Source organism: Lissotriton vulgaris, chromosome 5 (genome assembly GCF_964263255.1).
Source record: "Lissotriton vulgaris chromosome 5, aLisVul1.2, whole genome shotgun sequence".
Lineage (NCBI taxonomy): Eukaryota > Metazoa > Chordata > Amphibia > Caudata > Salamandridae > Lissotriton > Lissotriton vulgaris.
This window is the reverse complement of record NC_141693.1, coordinates 656,937,330-656,953,089: the sequence shown is the minus strand read 5'-3', so window position 1 is coordinate 656,953,089 and position 15,760 is coordinate 656,937,330. Positions and strand designations below refer to the sequence as shown.

The following is a 15,760-nucleotide window of genomic DNA, read 5'->3' as shown; positions in this document are numbered from 1 at the left end:
TCAGCGAGACAGGCTTAGCGAGTTCCGCACCTTGTGCCGCGCTCAGTTGGGGGACACATATGTCGGAGCAAAATTCCTCGAAGGCCTGTTCCGAAAGTGGTGCATGCGGACCATTTAAAACCGAATATTAATGTCGGAACACAGCGTTGATCTCCTGCTGATCCTGAATTGATTCCCCTGCGGCATTCTGCACCTCCATGATAGGGGCACTCGCCGGGGCATCTCGCGTCAGACGTGCCAGAAGCACGCCCGCCCTATCCGCTTGCGTGTGTTGCTGTGTGGTGTATTCCCTGTAATCTAGCACTCTCAGTTCCTCCAAGAGTTCTGCATGTTGTATATGGGCCTCCTGGAGTTGCGTGAGAGCGCTGTCCGTTCCCGCGGCCTCGTTTTCCAGCGCCGCCAGGCTGTCCTCCACTGCCCACAGTTTATCCAACACCAGGTGTTTAACGCCCACTTTAGTGCCCATCGCCACTCCACCTATGGTAGCCATGAAGGCGTCCCATTCAATCTGTCTGGAGCTGGCGGTGCCAGAGTTCTCATTAAAGTAGTTTGTACTAGCGTCCAGTAGCGTGGATCGGAAGACCAGATCTTCCAAGAGACCCGGGGACAGGCGCCATGTGGGTATGGGGGTGGGCTATCTCCCCCACTGTAGGGACAGTTCCACCGGGTTGTGGTCTGATAGTGTCTTACCCATGTGCTGCACGTTCACAATGGATGCCATCAATGCCCTGGAACAGAAGATACGGTCTATTCTAGTGTGTAACTTGTGCGGTGGGGAGTAAAATGTGTATTCCCTATTCGATGTGTTAAGGATCCGCCAAGCGTCATCTAGTTCCAAGTCATCCGCCCACTTGGCCAATGCTACGTCCTGTTTCCTGCTCTCTGTTGCATGTAGAGGGGGGTGTGACCTGTCTAGTGCGAGATCCAACACCGCATTTCAATCACCACCTATAATCCAGTTGCACTCCACCCAATCCGATAACACCCTGCCAATACCTTCAAAGAACTGCGACTGTTCCACGTTTGGAGCATGCATACTGCCAAGCACCACACATGCACCATTCAGCATCCCCCTGACGAACACATACCGTCCCTCCTTGCCCACCCTTGTTTCAGTGGGTTTAAATATAACAGTGTTCCTAATCCAAGGCTGCGAGGTTGCCGTTGGTTGCAGCGGTGGGAGTGTCGCGGTTGAGGGTGTAGTTGAGATACTCCTCTGTGACTCTGCTCCAATTCCTTCGCAGAGGGTGCAGAGCAGGTTTGGGCGGCTTGGGTTTGTCGACGAGGAAGTGTACGCAGTGGTGGTCATTCCATGGGGGTTGCGTGGTGTGGCTGAAGTGGATGCTGTTTCCTCCTACGAAGATGGGGTTGAGGGTGTGTCCTGCCTTGAGGGTAGGCATGGTGATGAGTTGTTTCAGTCCGATGTTGGCGAGGTTGTCCGGAAGGGTGGCAGAGTTGGGGTCGCTGAGGTTGTCGAGGTGGAAGTTCAGGTCTCCAATGAGTATGTAGTCCATGGAGGCGACGGTGTGCGGGGCGAGGAGGTCGGTGATGGTGGCGGCGAAAAGGGCACAGGCCGGGGGGTCTGTAGGCGAGGGTGCCATGGAGTGTGGATTTGGAGTTGGTCTGGACCTGGAAGTGCAAGTGTTCGGAGGCGGAGGATGTCTTTGTGCGCGATGGCGAGTCCTCCTCCCGGGTGGTTGGGGCGGTCCATTCTCGGGATCTTGTATCCGTCCGGGATGGAGATGTCAGGGGCGGAGGAGCCGTTGGTCAAGTTTCTGTAAAGATGGCGACATTTGGTGCGAGGGTGTCAAGGAGATTCCAGATCTCTACGGCGTGTCTGTGCATGGAGCGCTCGTTGAGGAGAATGCACCTCAGGGCATTGGCGATGTTGGTGGCGGGGGCGGTGGTGAAGGTCTGGTGGCAGTGGCAGCAGGAGAACTGGCCGTGGGTTGTGTTCAGCGTGGACTGCTGGCAGTTGTTGTTTCTTCCGGTGTTGAGTGCAAGGAGGGCTTCTGAGTCGTAGCAGTAAATGTTCAGAGATCCAGGCTGCCTGGTGCTGGAAGCGTACGGGCACAGATTAAATAGGGAAGGGGGAGGGAAGGGAGGCGGGTGCGGAAACGGGCAGCAGGGAGGAGCCACAGGTGCGCCAGTGGCGGGTTGAAAAACAGGCTGATACAACAATCTAGGGCACAAACAGCCATTACACAACTACACAAGCACAAAGCACAGTGAATGATATGCAATAAAAAGTAAGATATGGAAATACGAAAATATAAGAGATCCGGCAGAAACCTGAGCAGGGATGGGTGCAGACACGGGCCCGGTCGCAGCGGCCCAGGAAGGGGTCAGCGGCGGTGCTCGAGACAGCGGAGCTTCTGGGGAGAGAGCGAGTCTCAGACCAGAGGTCAGAGGTCCAGCTCTTTAATGATCTTTCTTTGGGAGTGGAACAGCTATTGCTGTGATACACTAATTTGTGCGTCAGGTTACGCATTACATTTTCTACATATGTGCCCTCCATTTAAATGTATGTTAGCAAATATTTTTTCCGCTGGGTTGAGGTGGATATATACTCTCTATACCTGTTGAATAAGTCTTCATCTTTGTATAGGTTCTTTATACAAACCGGCAACATTGTGTGTTTTATGTGAATGGTATTTTTAAACAGTTTTAATGTTTATGTAAATTGTGTGATTAGGTTGATGTGATATATATGATTGTAATATCATGAGCATTTTTCAGGTAATAAAACGATTGTTCCTCTTTTTATAGTGACAATTAAATATTGTACAAATACTTTTCCTGAAGAAGGTTACGAATTGTAGTTCTTTCACCAAAACGCCATGTCAACAGTTGTTTTACAGTGCTTATTACATTTTATTATTTGTTTTTAATATTAGAAAATTATTTGAATGAGGAAATATTTCATGTCATGATTATGGCATCTATGTAGATTGAATTGTGCTTATGAACTTTGATATTTGAGAGTATCACTGGGTTTGCCCAAGAACTTTAATTCATGAAATATTGTGAATGCATTGTTTTGATTTAAACAATTGTGGAAGATTTTAAATCCCATGATTTTTTAAACAAAATATTTATATATAAACAATCTAATTTGAGATAACTCTTGTGAATTTTTATCACATAATCCAGTAATTATTTATGTTTGTGATTCGTATGTAAAAATTATTTTTGTGTTTGTCTACGTTTTCAAATACCAGATCACATTTTTATTTTTATTTGTACGTTAAGGTTTGCTATATAAATCTTATACCGTGGCTTAAGTCTTCGAAAAAAAGGGTTTCCCTTTGTCCCTTTTTTTTGGCATTCGGGTAACTCCCTTGAGAGTGTTACATTTTTGTACAGTATTTAAGGCACCAGCTCTGGTAAATCTGGGAATGTGTAAAAAACCATGGGAGTCGCGTGGGAACACCCACGCAGCGCCCATGGAATGCCTTCCCAAGGCAGAATAAGGCAACACAGCGATTTTCACTGTGTGGCCATACTCCTGATTTGTGGAGCTACTCAGGGCCACGCAAAGTGGCCTTGCGTGGCATCATAAATCACATGTAAGGTTTGAGTCACTCTTATACCACATTGCGTGGTGCAAACTGATTCATAAATAGGCCCTGTCTCTTTGTATGTTTTAAATTGCTTTATTTGGTATGCCATGAATAAGCTGTACGAATGTTAGGAACTGTTTCCAGATTTCTTTTATATATCGTTGGGGTCTTCAGGTTCAATGGGGTCATATGTGATAGGACCGGTATCACCAATCGCTCTTGGCTGAGACAAGGTTGACTGGCCTGTATATAAGATGATCTTTGAGTACTGTAGTGCTCAGAACTAGATCTCTTCAAGTTTAAAGTGGCTAATACCACTATTGTTTGTCTTTGACATCAGGTTTTATGTCAGACGAGAGTGCTGCATCTAAAGAAAAGTGACGTGGTAGCCGAACAAATCCATGAGCTGAATCAGAAGCTTCTACGAGACGATCGGGTGAACATCAGTATACTCCCCCTGGGGGATGGCCTAACTCTGGCCTTCAAGCTGTGAGTGGTGATCGTGGGATTGGACGAGTCACCCCTTTCTCCTGTGGGTGCTGCTATAGGAAACAGATCTTGGTGACCTAGAAACATTTCTTTTAAATAAACATGGCTTGTGTCCTGATCAGGAACCAGAACAGAGACCTAATCCCCATTGCCTGAGTGATAATGACATCCAGGATTGTCCTCCTGCTCATCAGAAGCCATGAAAATGTACAAATAAATTTGCACAGGCCTACAGGATGTGAGAGGCAATGAGAACTGTTATGGCTGACCTTGCAATTGTTGACTTGCTTGAAATGTCATACACCATGTCTCTCATTTACTAAGGCTCACACACTACGCATTCCAGTTTAATACAGCACACAAAGGGTAAGTAATGTAATGTAATGTAGGTACATTTATATAGCGCATTATCACCCAAAGGGTATCCTGGTGCTTAGAGTTACCAATCAGCTATTGCGAATACTACCCACAACAGTAGAGTAAATTGATTCTATAGTTAGCATCGCATGAGCCAACACCGAACAGAATTTTAGTTGATGAGGGCCTGTGTGCTTAAACTCTTTATTGTGATCCCTTTCTTGACCTGCTTAGTCTTCAGTAAATGCTGTAGCTTGTGCCATTAAGCTCATACACCAACGACTCTTCTGGTAGCCTGTCCGCCAGTCCATCTTCCTGGTAACCGATATCTGTCATGAACATGTGTGTGCACCTTGTCAGCTGTATGTTCCTGGAGCATCCTCGAGTGTCAGTGTGCTGCCACGGATTCCCCTTGGACGTCCATGCGAGTTCAGCATTGTGGTCTGGCTTTGCTTATTGGTGCATGTTCAGTAGGAGTGTGCGTTAAGTTTTCGATTTGAAAAAGTTGCAAATTTTATGAACTGTCGGATGTTGGCAAACTTGTAAAAACTGTAGGGAAAAATTGCCAAAGGTAGGTAGGTGTTGCAGGAGAAACATCCAGCAAAACCTACTTTTAACGGAATAGTTCCCTGCAAGTAAGTTGTTTTTGCAAGAAATGTATTTCTCCTACAACATAAGTTTTGGTTGGAAAGCTTTGTACCCTTGTTGACTTTTTACCAGCGGCACATGCTGCAGCCATGGTGCATATCACTTCTGCCTTTGCGGCGAGTTTGGTCAATAGCCAAAAGACTGTGAAATGTTCTATTGCACTGTAGGTAGAAGCATGGAAGGCCTGCTCATATTTTGCCAGATATTTGCAGGATGTTCTGCCTGGCACCCTTCTCTATGGTTTTGGGTATCCCCTAATTCTCTCTGCTGGAATTCAAGAAAGGACTCAAGACGTGGCTGTTCAACTGAATCCCCCATGCTGCAGGGTTCTCTGTGCCTGGATACCTTCACAGGCGATTTGCCGTGCTTTCTAAGTCCTGATTGATTGATTGATGGGAATTGCTGTTTAAACTGCAATAGTAATTTAAATACATTTGAGCAACCTAGGACTATGAGAAAACACCACTAACAGTTTGTATAAGGCAAGGTCAGTTAACTGACAATCAGGCAGATGCATCAAAGAAAATACCGGGAGCAAACGGGCAGATTCTCAGAATCTGCCCGTTTGCTCCCGGTATTTTCGCATTTGGGATGCATCATCCCAAATGCAGAAATCGCAATTTAAGGAATCTCTAAATCGCGAATCCTTAAATTGCTCTTGCATTTAAGGAATCCCAAAATGAGATTCCTTAAATGCAATGCATGAAACCCAAAAAAATAGCGATTTCGCTAATAGGGGGAGCAAATTACCATGAAGTTGAACTTCGTGGTAATTTGCTAAAACTTTGAAAAATGCACTTTTGTGCATTTTTCAAAGTTACATGTTGCGCACACACATGCCCTTAGGGCATGTGTGTGTGTAACATTTGTGTATAGGTCCATTTCAGGGGTGCAAAAGGGTGTCCTTTGGACACCCTGGCACCCTTGAAATAGCGGAACATTAGCGATTCGGTAATAGCTAATTGCTAATAAGGAATGACTTTCCCATTCCTTCCTATGGGCCATTCCTTATTAGCGATTAGCTATTACCGAATCGCAAATAAGGAATCTGTAGGAATCGCTAATAACATTGCGATTCCTACATGCATCCCGTTTTGCGAGGTTTTAATAGCGATTCCTTAAAATTCGCTATTAAGGACTCGCAAAACATAACTTTGATGCATCTGCCAGAATATGAAGTATCTTATTTGCATTTAGCACTTGGATGCACTTGGTTGCAGTATCAATAGTGACACCACAGTGTATGTAGGCAAGCCAAATGTGTTTCTGTCTACAGAGGAAAACTATTTGTGATGTCTTAAGAGGCGTTAACAACGGTTGCAGCACTGGGACAACTACTTAAAAGTAGAGTAGAATACAAAAATCAAGAACATGGGAGACAAGGTACTAAGACTCGCGTGCTGAGCAGTAGAGAGCAGGGAGCCAACAGAGAGAGGGGATTATGAAGACAGCAGGCAAGAGATTAGAAAAAAAATGAAAGAAATGAGAAAAATTAAATGTGACAATAGAGAAATCAATTGGTCTAAATGTTACTTCATGTGGAGTTATTTAATATTGATATACGTTTTTGCTGCATTTTTTACTGGTAACCTAGACTGGAATGCTTTGATGGTCACTACTGATAATCCTGCTTAGGCTGCTCATATTATAATATTAACACATGACGTCACTATTTTACAGTGATAAAATATGCTAGTAGCTCAACAGGACCTTCCTTGAGCAGACGTAGCTCTCACTACATAAAAGATTACTGACCCCTGGTCTAAAGGAAGCAAAGCAGAACCAGTCAAAAAGTGCTGGCATCTGTTTATCAGTGGAAATGAGCGAAAAAAAGATAAAGAAGAAATAGGGGGCTAATGCGGAGACCCATGGTTGTAACACACAAATGAAGGGTTCTCCTGCTTGGATCTTGATAGGTGTCATCAGGCCTAGGCAGCGAATCTTCCTAGGATGAGAAGTGTTTCACTCACTCAATGTTAAAAGGTTGGTAGACGGCCAGCCTGAGAATCTCGAAGCAGGCAAAGGTTACTACTGGAATTCAGGCTTCACCACTGTGCACTACACAAATGTAACAAATGTAAGAGTTCTGCATTTGTGTCTTACAGCAGAGTGTATTTATCTGTGCAAGGCTTCTGCTTTTTAGGGACTTCAATTTGTCGCTGCAGAATTGTGTCACTGTTCCTCCACAACTGCCTTCACGTAACCATTACTTATCGCCATGTGATGCTCATGTTCACAGATAACAACACAGTGGCCATTATCAATTCTACCTGCTTCTGAAATACAAATTAGAAAATAATTGTGCTTAGTATTTCAGCCATCACAAGTGGCCACTTTGTTGACTGACACCCAGAATCAATCCCATTGTTAGGCAGCATATAAATACAGTCTTAACGATTCATCCAACTATGCAACCATATAAATCAAATGGCAAGATACAATTGCTGTGTGGCCTTTTAAAAGATTTTTTGTACAGATTATATTGTAATTTTCCTAGAAAAATAAAAAGAAGATAATCTTTGCACAAATATGTGTCTGTATATTTATGAAACGGGATACACAGCGATGAGTTGAAAAATGTTGCTAAAAGAGGCATTGGTCAGCACACTGAGTGGCAGCTAAAATTGTGTGTAGTGGAGAGAATGATGCTTCTTTATGAAGGTGTAGAGCAATATATAAACTCTGCTTTGGCATCTAACAATCAACCAACCAACTCCAGACTTGTCACAATGATCGTGTTGCCGCTGGGGCTCATAGTGGCAATCAATTTAAAACTAATGGATAACAACACACTAAGTAGGTGATGTAGCAGAAGGGTGCATGGGCTTATGATTTTCTCAGAAAATTGTGCATTTTCTCTGAAGTACCACAACTTTTAACAGGTGAAATGCAGCTGAAGGACATTTTGTACAGGATGAGGAGAGACAAGCTTTGTTAGCCAGCTCTGAGCATGGGTGTATTGAGTTCTGCAGGAGACTCTAGGAGATGTAAAGACCTAGCTGTGATATTGGTGTGTTGATTCCTAGACCACTATTCCTGTTAGACATCACAGCAGACAAAGCCTGGCCTTTGCACTGCCAATATTAGATGACACTTCCGGGTAGATGGACCCTTCCAAGCATACTACAGGTCCACTTCTAGGACATTTTTGTGTTTTGCCTGACTAGGTCCCCAATGAAGAGTGCACTGGAATGTGTTGGGGTACTATCACATGCAGTAAATTCTAATTATATTATCCCAGGGTGAGAAATGTGCCAGCGGCAGTAAATAACTCGGATTCCCCCGGAAAATTATGAATTACATGCGGAATTGGTGTGTTATGAATCAATATGTTCATGTATTGGAGTTTATGTCCCCTTTTTCTGTGGGAATTTGGAGAGGTGTGGACTTTGCAGCAAATATCAGCATTCTAATATCTGCAGTAACAGCTGTTAACACACATATCAGAATTCTTTCACAAACGTATGATGAGGGCATTGGTTTCCATGTTCATAGCCCTTCTATTACCTTTCACAATGAGGCTTAAAGAAATCAATCTGTTATCTAGCTTTATCACGCAGCGTTCACCTCTTTTTCAAAGATCAGTGCCTTATGAGTAGCCTCCTAGTTTGCTTTCAAAAGTTGTTCCTTTAGTTCCAGCACAGTTTTGCTAACTCCATCCTCACTGTTACATTATTACCTGTTTTGAAAGGTGATGACAAGAGCAGTTCAAGGTGACAATTATTTGTGGACAGCACAAGTTGTGCACTCTGTAACATGTGTACCTTTACTATTCGGCTTTTCAAGATTTTAGGGACAAAAGTTCACCTTTTGACCAAATGTATATTTTAAATAGATGTATTTGCTTAGATGCATTGCTAGCATGTGTTCTATGGAGTAAAACATCCTGTTTATGACCAATTTACACCATTGCGGTAAAGTTCTTGTACTGAAAACGTGAAAGTAGCATTTTGAGCATCATAAGGCATTCTTTATTGTTAACCATTCCAGAAAAAAACGATTATAACCTTTGACTTTAATATACATTATCTGCCGTGGACAGAACTGTTTCCACCTTAGTTTCTAGTTACACATGATGCCATCATATCCCTCAAGCTTTGTCGAAAGTGGGAGCTATTGGACATTCCTCTCTGAAGTCCTTTTGATGCATTTAATAACTTCGATATTTCGGAGGTTCCGGGAGGTAGTAGTGCAGAAACATCACAGGCAATGTGTACCTTCCTTCAACTGCATGTATCACTCATCTTCATTGCTCTGCTTTCTTTTGTGACAAAGTATTGCTGCTATCTGTAGGTCGTGTAGTCTCCTCCACTTTATTTCTAGGAGCCTGCTCCACTCCAGAGTCTGTCACCACATTGCCATCTATGCTTTCCTTCTCCTTGTTTTCCAGCTTTGTTGTGCTAGTATCGGTTATAGGTAGAGCCTCCTTACCACTTGATGCAACTTGCATGGGTAAATCTTGGTCCAGTTTTTGCCTCTGAGTTTGTGGTGTCAACTCTTGGGTTTGTTCTTCTGTGTGCATCAGTGTAGATAATTCATGTCTGTCTTGTTCCACTCTGGTTGGTGAAGATACATCATTGGTTGTCTTTTCTTCTTGAACAGCTGTCGCTAAGTCATTGGTCTTCTGTTGATCCTGACCTTTAGGATATAAATTGCAGCTGACTTCTAATTCTTGATCTTTTGAAGATAACAAGTTGGTCACATGCACCTCTTGCCCTTGTGGGGACAAAGAAAGGATCAGTCCCCTTTCATGGTATTGTGTTGACAAATTATGTGTTATGTTTTCCTCTTGGTGTTGAGTAGATAAATCATCTATAAACTGTTTTTCGACTACTTGTTTAGATACATCATGGGTTAGGTATTCTTCTAGAGCATGTATAGCCAAATTACGGGGTACCTCTTCTGCTAAGGCATTCATAAATTGTTTTTGGGGCACTTCTTTCTCTTGAGCTTGTGCAAGTGAGTCACAGGGCTCTTCTTTATCTATAACATTTATGGATATTTCTTGTGTTACTTCATCCAGTTGTTCAGTAAAGTCACTGGAGTTTTCTTTACCTAGAACTTTTAATGATGATTCTTGTGGCATCACTTCGCCCATTAGCAGTTGTTTTGTAGAGTCATGGGACTCATCCTCACTGGTAGTTTGTTTGGCTAAATGATGACCCATTTTTTCGTCTTGGGCTGGTGCAGATAAATCATGGCTCATTTGGTCTTCTCTATATTGTGTAGCTAAATTCTCAGCATCTTTTTCCTCTTGAGATTGTGTTGGTAAATTTTGGCTGATTGATTTCTCTTGAGGAGGGGACGATACATAGTCAATCATGTCTTCCTCCTGAGAAGGTACAGATAAATCATGGAGTGAAAGGGCTTCGTGATCTTTTGTATTTAAATTGTGTGTTACTAGTTCCTCTTCAGCTGGTGCTGATAATTCCTCTATTACTTTTTTATCTTGACTTAGTGTTGATGAGTCATGAGCAACATGTTCCATGTCCTGTGTAGGTAAATCATGAGTCATTTCTTCTTCTTGAACTGGTGAGGGTAAATTGTTGCTTAATTCTTCCTCTTGTACAGATAATTCTTCTTGCTCTTGTGCAGAGAAATCATGTGTCACTTTGCCCTCTTGATCTTGTGTATCTGCATCATTGGTTGCTTTTTTCTCTTGAGTTGGTATAGATAATTCAGCTTCTGTAGGTAAACTGTGAGTTTCTTGTCCCTCTAGAATTGATACAGATAAATCATGAGTAGCTTGCTCTTTTTTAGGAGGTGATACATTGTTGATCACTGGTCCCTCTTGAGTTTCCAGTTCCTCATCACCTGGTGCATATAAATCAAGTTTCAGTCCTTGCTCATGAACTGGTGTAGATAAATAATTGATTGTGTTTAAGTCTTGAGATGGTGTAGATACATCATGGGCCACTTGTTCTTCCTCAACTGCTGAAGAGAGATCATGGCTTGCTTGTTCCTCTTGAGCTGGTCTATTTACATCACTGATTGCTCGTTCCTCTGGAGTTAGTGGCAATAAATCGTGACTCAGCTGTTTCTCACAAGCCATTGTTTCTTGTCTACCTTGTTCTTCTATGCTGCACGTTTCCCTTGACTCTATCCCAGTAGTTCCATTTACTTCATTGAACTTTTCGCCTCCTGTGCATGAAGACTTGAAAGGTGCATCTGCATCTTTTTCAGAAGACTGCTGCTTCTCTTCAACATTCATGGAATCGCCAACATTCATAAGCAAAACTGCAGGTGGCAGTTGAGCACATACCTTCTGCTTTTTACTTGGTTCTTCTTCCTTAACTTCTAGATTTATGTCTTCTAACTTGTCAATATGTTCTATTACTCTACTAACATTCTGTAATTGCTTTGAGTCAATAGGATCACTAGCACCCTTGACTGGGAGAACAATAATCTTCTGTGGCCCCCCTGTGTTTTCTATTTCTCCTAATACTTCCTGTATAATAGGAGTTACAATCCTGTCTGTCAAGCCTCCTCTAAATTCCTTCAGATTAATTTCTGTCGCCGGTTGCGGAGAAGTGGTTTTCAGTTCTGGAGTGAGATTGCTAGATGCAGGTTCTTGTTTTGTGATGTTTTCGTCCTCCTTTTCATCACCGATGGGCATGATGATTTTATTTATGAAACTCTCTTTATCTATTGGTAATTTGCTGTTATTATTGTCACTATGCTTCACTTCCTGTTCAGTAACATCAGCTGTTGCTTCTTTGATTTCTGCATCACTGCTTGTGTCTAATTTTAATCTATTAAAAACAAATTTTCCCACCTCAGGTGTAATCTGATCTGTTACATCCATGAGCCACGCTTGCTGGTCTGTTTCTTCTTCGTTTTCAGTAGTTGTGTCGATATTTGATTTTTCCTGAGGGTCTTTATGGTTTTGATCCTCTTTGAAAGGCTGATACTTGTCAATTTCTGACTCTTCCACAATGTCATCTTCAACATCTGCTATCTCAGCTGTGTTTGTTGCTACCTTCTCATCACAAGTATTGTCTAGAGAGTTGTCTGTAATATCTATAGTTTCTGGTTTGGCCATTTTCTGAATTATGCAGGTTGTCACTGGAACAAGCACAATCTTTTGGTCTTCAGAATGTGTTGTCTCTTGCTCTACTCCTTCTTTATGATTGTCATGTTCTTCTAGAAGACAAGAAGTTTCAATTGACCGATCTATGCTGTCTCCTACTTTTACAACCTCTTTGTCTGCTTTGACTTTGGCATCCACCGTAGTTTCTTCTACAAGTGTGTGTTTTTTATGTGTAGGTGTAACTCTTGCGCCATTGCCCGCATCCATATTTTTTTGCCTGGTTCTCTTTCCTGGTCCTGATTCTTCCACTTGCTTCTCAACTGACTTTCCCTTTTTTAATTGGGAGTCATTTTCTTCCTCTTCTGAAACCAGATCTTTGTGTTCAGGCATATCTGTGTCAGATCTGTGAGTTGTTCTAGTTGTTACCTTGACTAACACCTCTGTTTGCTGGGTTTGAAGTTGCTGCACCTCTGTTGTGGGCTTATTCTCCTGATTAGGCAATGTCCTTGACATTGGTATGGTGGCAGTATTCGGTGAATGACTGTCATCTTCCTTTTCTCCATTCTTTTCCAGATTGCTACTCTTCTGCCCTTGAATTTGTATCTCCCCTGTAGAAATGCATCCCTTTCTCTCTGCTTTTCTCATATTATCAGCTGTGTTTCCTCTTCTTGTCATTTGTTGCTGTTCTTCAGCAGTTGAAGACACAGTCTCACCTGCGTCCACAGTGACCTGTTCCGCTGTTGCTGTGTCAGTCTCACAGGATTCCTCAGGATGCTTCCCTGTGTCTGGCTCAAAGGTGTCATCCAGCTCTTCTGCCGACATCACATCTTCCTCAGTGTCGCCAGCTTCTGACATTGCTATCTCTCTTGTCTCAGTTATGATTTCCTCCACAAACTTATAATGAGGCGGGATGCGGATTGGAGTGAACCTTGGTGGGCCATGTCTCTTAGGTGTTGAATACGTTGCGGAATGTGCTGAGACGGTGGCAAGTCTTTGTTCCTCATGCTCAAGGAGATTTCTGTTCAAGAAAAGGAGATAAGTTTGCCTTTTATTAAACATGCTTTAGACTGATATTGTACTGTTGACATTCCACCCACATGTATTCAGCATCACATTTAATAATAAAATCAAAGCTTTTTAATGACTAGCAAAAATAGGATAAACAAAATAACATCCATACTAAGTGTGTGCTTTAGGGGAGGAACACTAAAGCCAGCCCTCACTATTTGTATATAGGATGTAATCTCCCCTAAGAAGTTGGACTGATCCTTGTGCCATGTTATCCACCCACTCTAGTGAGTTATAAATAGTTATTGTGCCCAGTTGATTTGATTACAAGCAGCAGTCGAAGTGGGTGGGAACTAATGGAATTGGTGTTCCTATACTTTTTCCTTTTATACAGATACATTCTTATTCTTTGTAAAAAAAAAAAAAATTTAAATGTTCCAAAACAAAATCAAATTCCTGTAGGTACAGATCAATAATTCCCTACAAACCATATGCTCAACCGTGGAAAAAGCAATGACAGCACAGATGAGTATGACTTTTCAGGCACACTCTGCTTCTGCTGCAGACATTATCACAGGAGGAGTGGGGCTACAGGAGGTTCTAATGCTGTGTCAAAATCCCTAGGTCTTTTTTTGTGATGGGCAATACGACTTTTGAGCAAGCCAAATGCCCCAGATTAATGCGTTTGGCCATTAGTATTTAGATGCACCCATCTGCACTTGAAGGGCCTTTTCTACCATTTTCTTACTTCTGCTGAATTACAATTGCTTTCCGACAAGATCCTATGGGCCTCATTTACCATATTTTGATGCACTGTAGTGCTGCAAGTCTTCCTGCTGCGCTGCTGTGCTTCAAAATAAAAGTGCAGAAATGCACCATAGCTACAAGATACAGCGCATTCCTGTACTTCTCCCCTGTACCGCTGCACAAAAAGCAGCTCTGCGCCAACGCAGATATTCTGGCGCCATGGTGCAAGGGTGTCTGCATTGCAGGGATGATTGTTTTTATGCAGGAAAGACACCTTCCTGCACAAATACATTCATTAAAGGCAATTTGCTCCTTCTATATGCTGTAGAATTCAGCACACATAGAATGAGCAAAATTCGAGGAGAAAGTAAAGTATTCTTCTCTTGGCGCCACTCATAGGCCTCCCCTGGGGAGGCATGGGATTCTGACTCATTCCCCAATTCATAACCCTTCGTGAATCTGGGAATGTGTCAGGATCCATGGATGTTGCATGGCAACACCCATGGTACGCCCATTTCACACAGAGTAATGCGTGAAATAGGCCCATGTTTACAAGGCCATTAAAAGTCATGCAGGGTGACTTTATATGGTCATGTAAATATGAGCTGGCACTAGCGTCAGATTGGTAACTCGGGCAATGCCCGAGGGGCCGGTATCTGAGTTCCACCTGTGGGCTGCTCTTTTGAGCAGCCTGGGGGCCGATTTGGGCATTTTCCGCATTGTTCGATGCCGCCAGCGGTTCAGTGGGTGCCTGTGTGGCCTTTCTGGAGGTAGGTGGGTGTCTATTACCTCCCTCTTAGCAACGGCAGAGATGTCATTCCATTTCTCTCGCTGGGCCGGCCCATTCATTTATGCAAAAAGAACAATTAATAGACAGAATGCAGAGCAATGTCATACATTCACCCCAGTACAGAGATCTGGGCCTAAATCCATCATTTTTTTGCTCATCATGCCATTTCAGTTTGGACCCAGCCATATTCAAATCAGTCTTGGCCCTGCGCCCAATAGGAACAGTCCAGCCCAAACAGCCGGGTCAGGTCCTCCCTGGACTGGAAACAAGCATCCTAGGAATGGTTTCGGGCTTTCAGCCCTCATCAGCATGGATAGCTTGGCTTGGAACTTTGGGCTGGACTGTTCCCATGAGGCACAGGGTCAAGACTGATTTGCATATAGCCTGGTCTGAACTGGGGTGGCATGGTGAGCAAAAGAATGATGGATTTAACCCAGATCTCTTGACTGGGGGTGAATGTTTTGATTTATTCTGCATTCTGTCCATCAATTGTGTGTCTTTGGCTCATTAATTTATTCATATTGAGTGGGGCAGGCAGCCTGAGCAAAAGTGGCCTCACTAGTTTTCAGGTGTGTTTCACCAGTGTAAACTAATCTGTGCATTATTTTTATCCCCCCCCCCCTTTTTATAAAATTTGGCCGAAGCAGTGTTTTGCAGAAAGCCAATCTGCAAATGTGGGCCACTTTTTTTTAGCGTGCACCGGCCCGATTTTTAATTCCAATCCAACCCTGGCAGGCACACTGCGCCGTCGGTGCGTCTGAAAAAGTGACGCACCGGCGGCGCATTGTTCTTGTAAATGAGACCCTATGGTTGTTTGTTTCACATGCAATAATCAATGTGAGCTGGCAGAGATACTCATGTCATGAGTGACACCGTGAGTCGGGTTTGGATTTTTGCCAACACCGCTTTGCATTCCGGTACTTGTAGTTTTTGTGTTTTTAATTCTTAGTTTTCAGTTTGTGAATAGCAAGGATCATGTTTTTTTTTTCTCTCCGTGCCACTCACGCTGTCCCTGTTTTTTTGTCCTCACTACCCCCAACCCCACAGCTTCCTGTCCTACATCACAGTTCCCATACTGATTTTTTTGCATTTAGAGTTTGAAACATCAGAGAGTTCCCTTCACTATCT

General features: G+C 43.1%; 1 protein-coding gene across 1 annotated transcript in view; it reads left to right on the top strand.

Annotated features, from left to right (window-relative positions):
- The window catches only part of COMTD1 (catechol-O-methyltransferase domain containing 1), a 212,844-nt gene extending 207,695 nt beyond the window's left edge, over positions 1-5,149 (top strand). The window contains exons 7-8 of the mRNA XM_086922087.1: positions 3,904-4,422; positions 4,531-5,149. Of these exons, the coding sequence (XP_086778213.1) occupies positions 3,904-4,056 (153 nt within the window). The 3' untranslated portion in view covers positions 4,057-4,422; positions 4,531-5,149. The remainder of the gene's footprint in view (positions 1-3,903; positions 4,423-4,530) is intronic.
- The last annotated feature ends 10,611 nt before the right edge of the window (positions 5,150-15,760 follow it).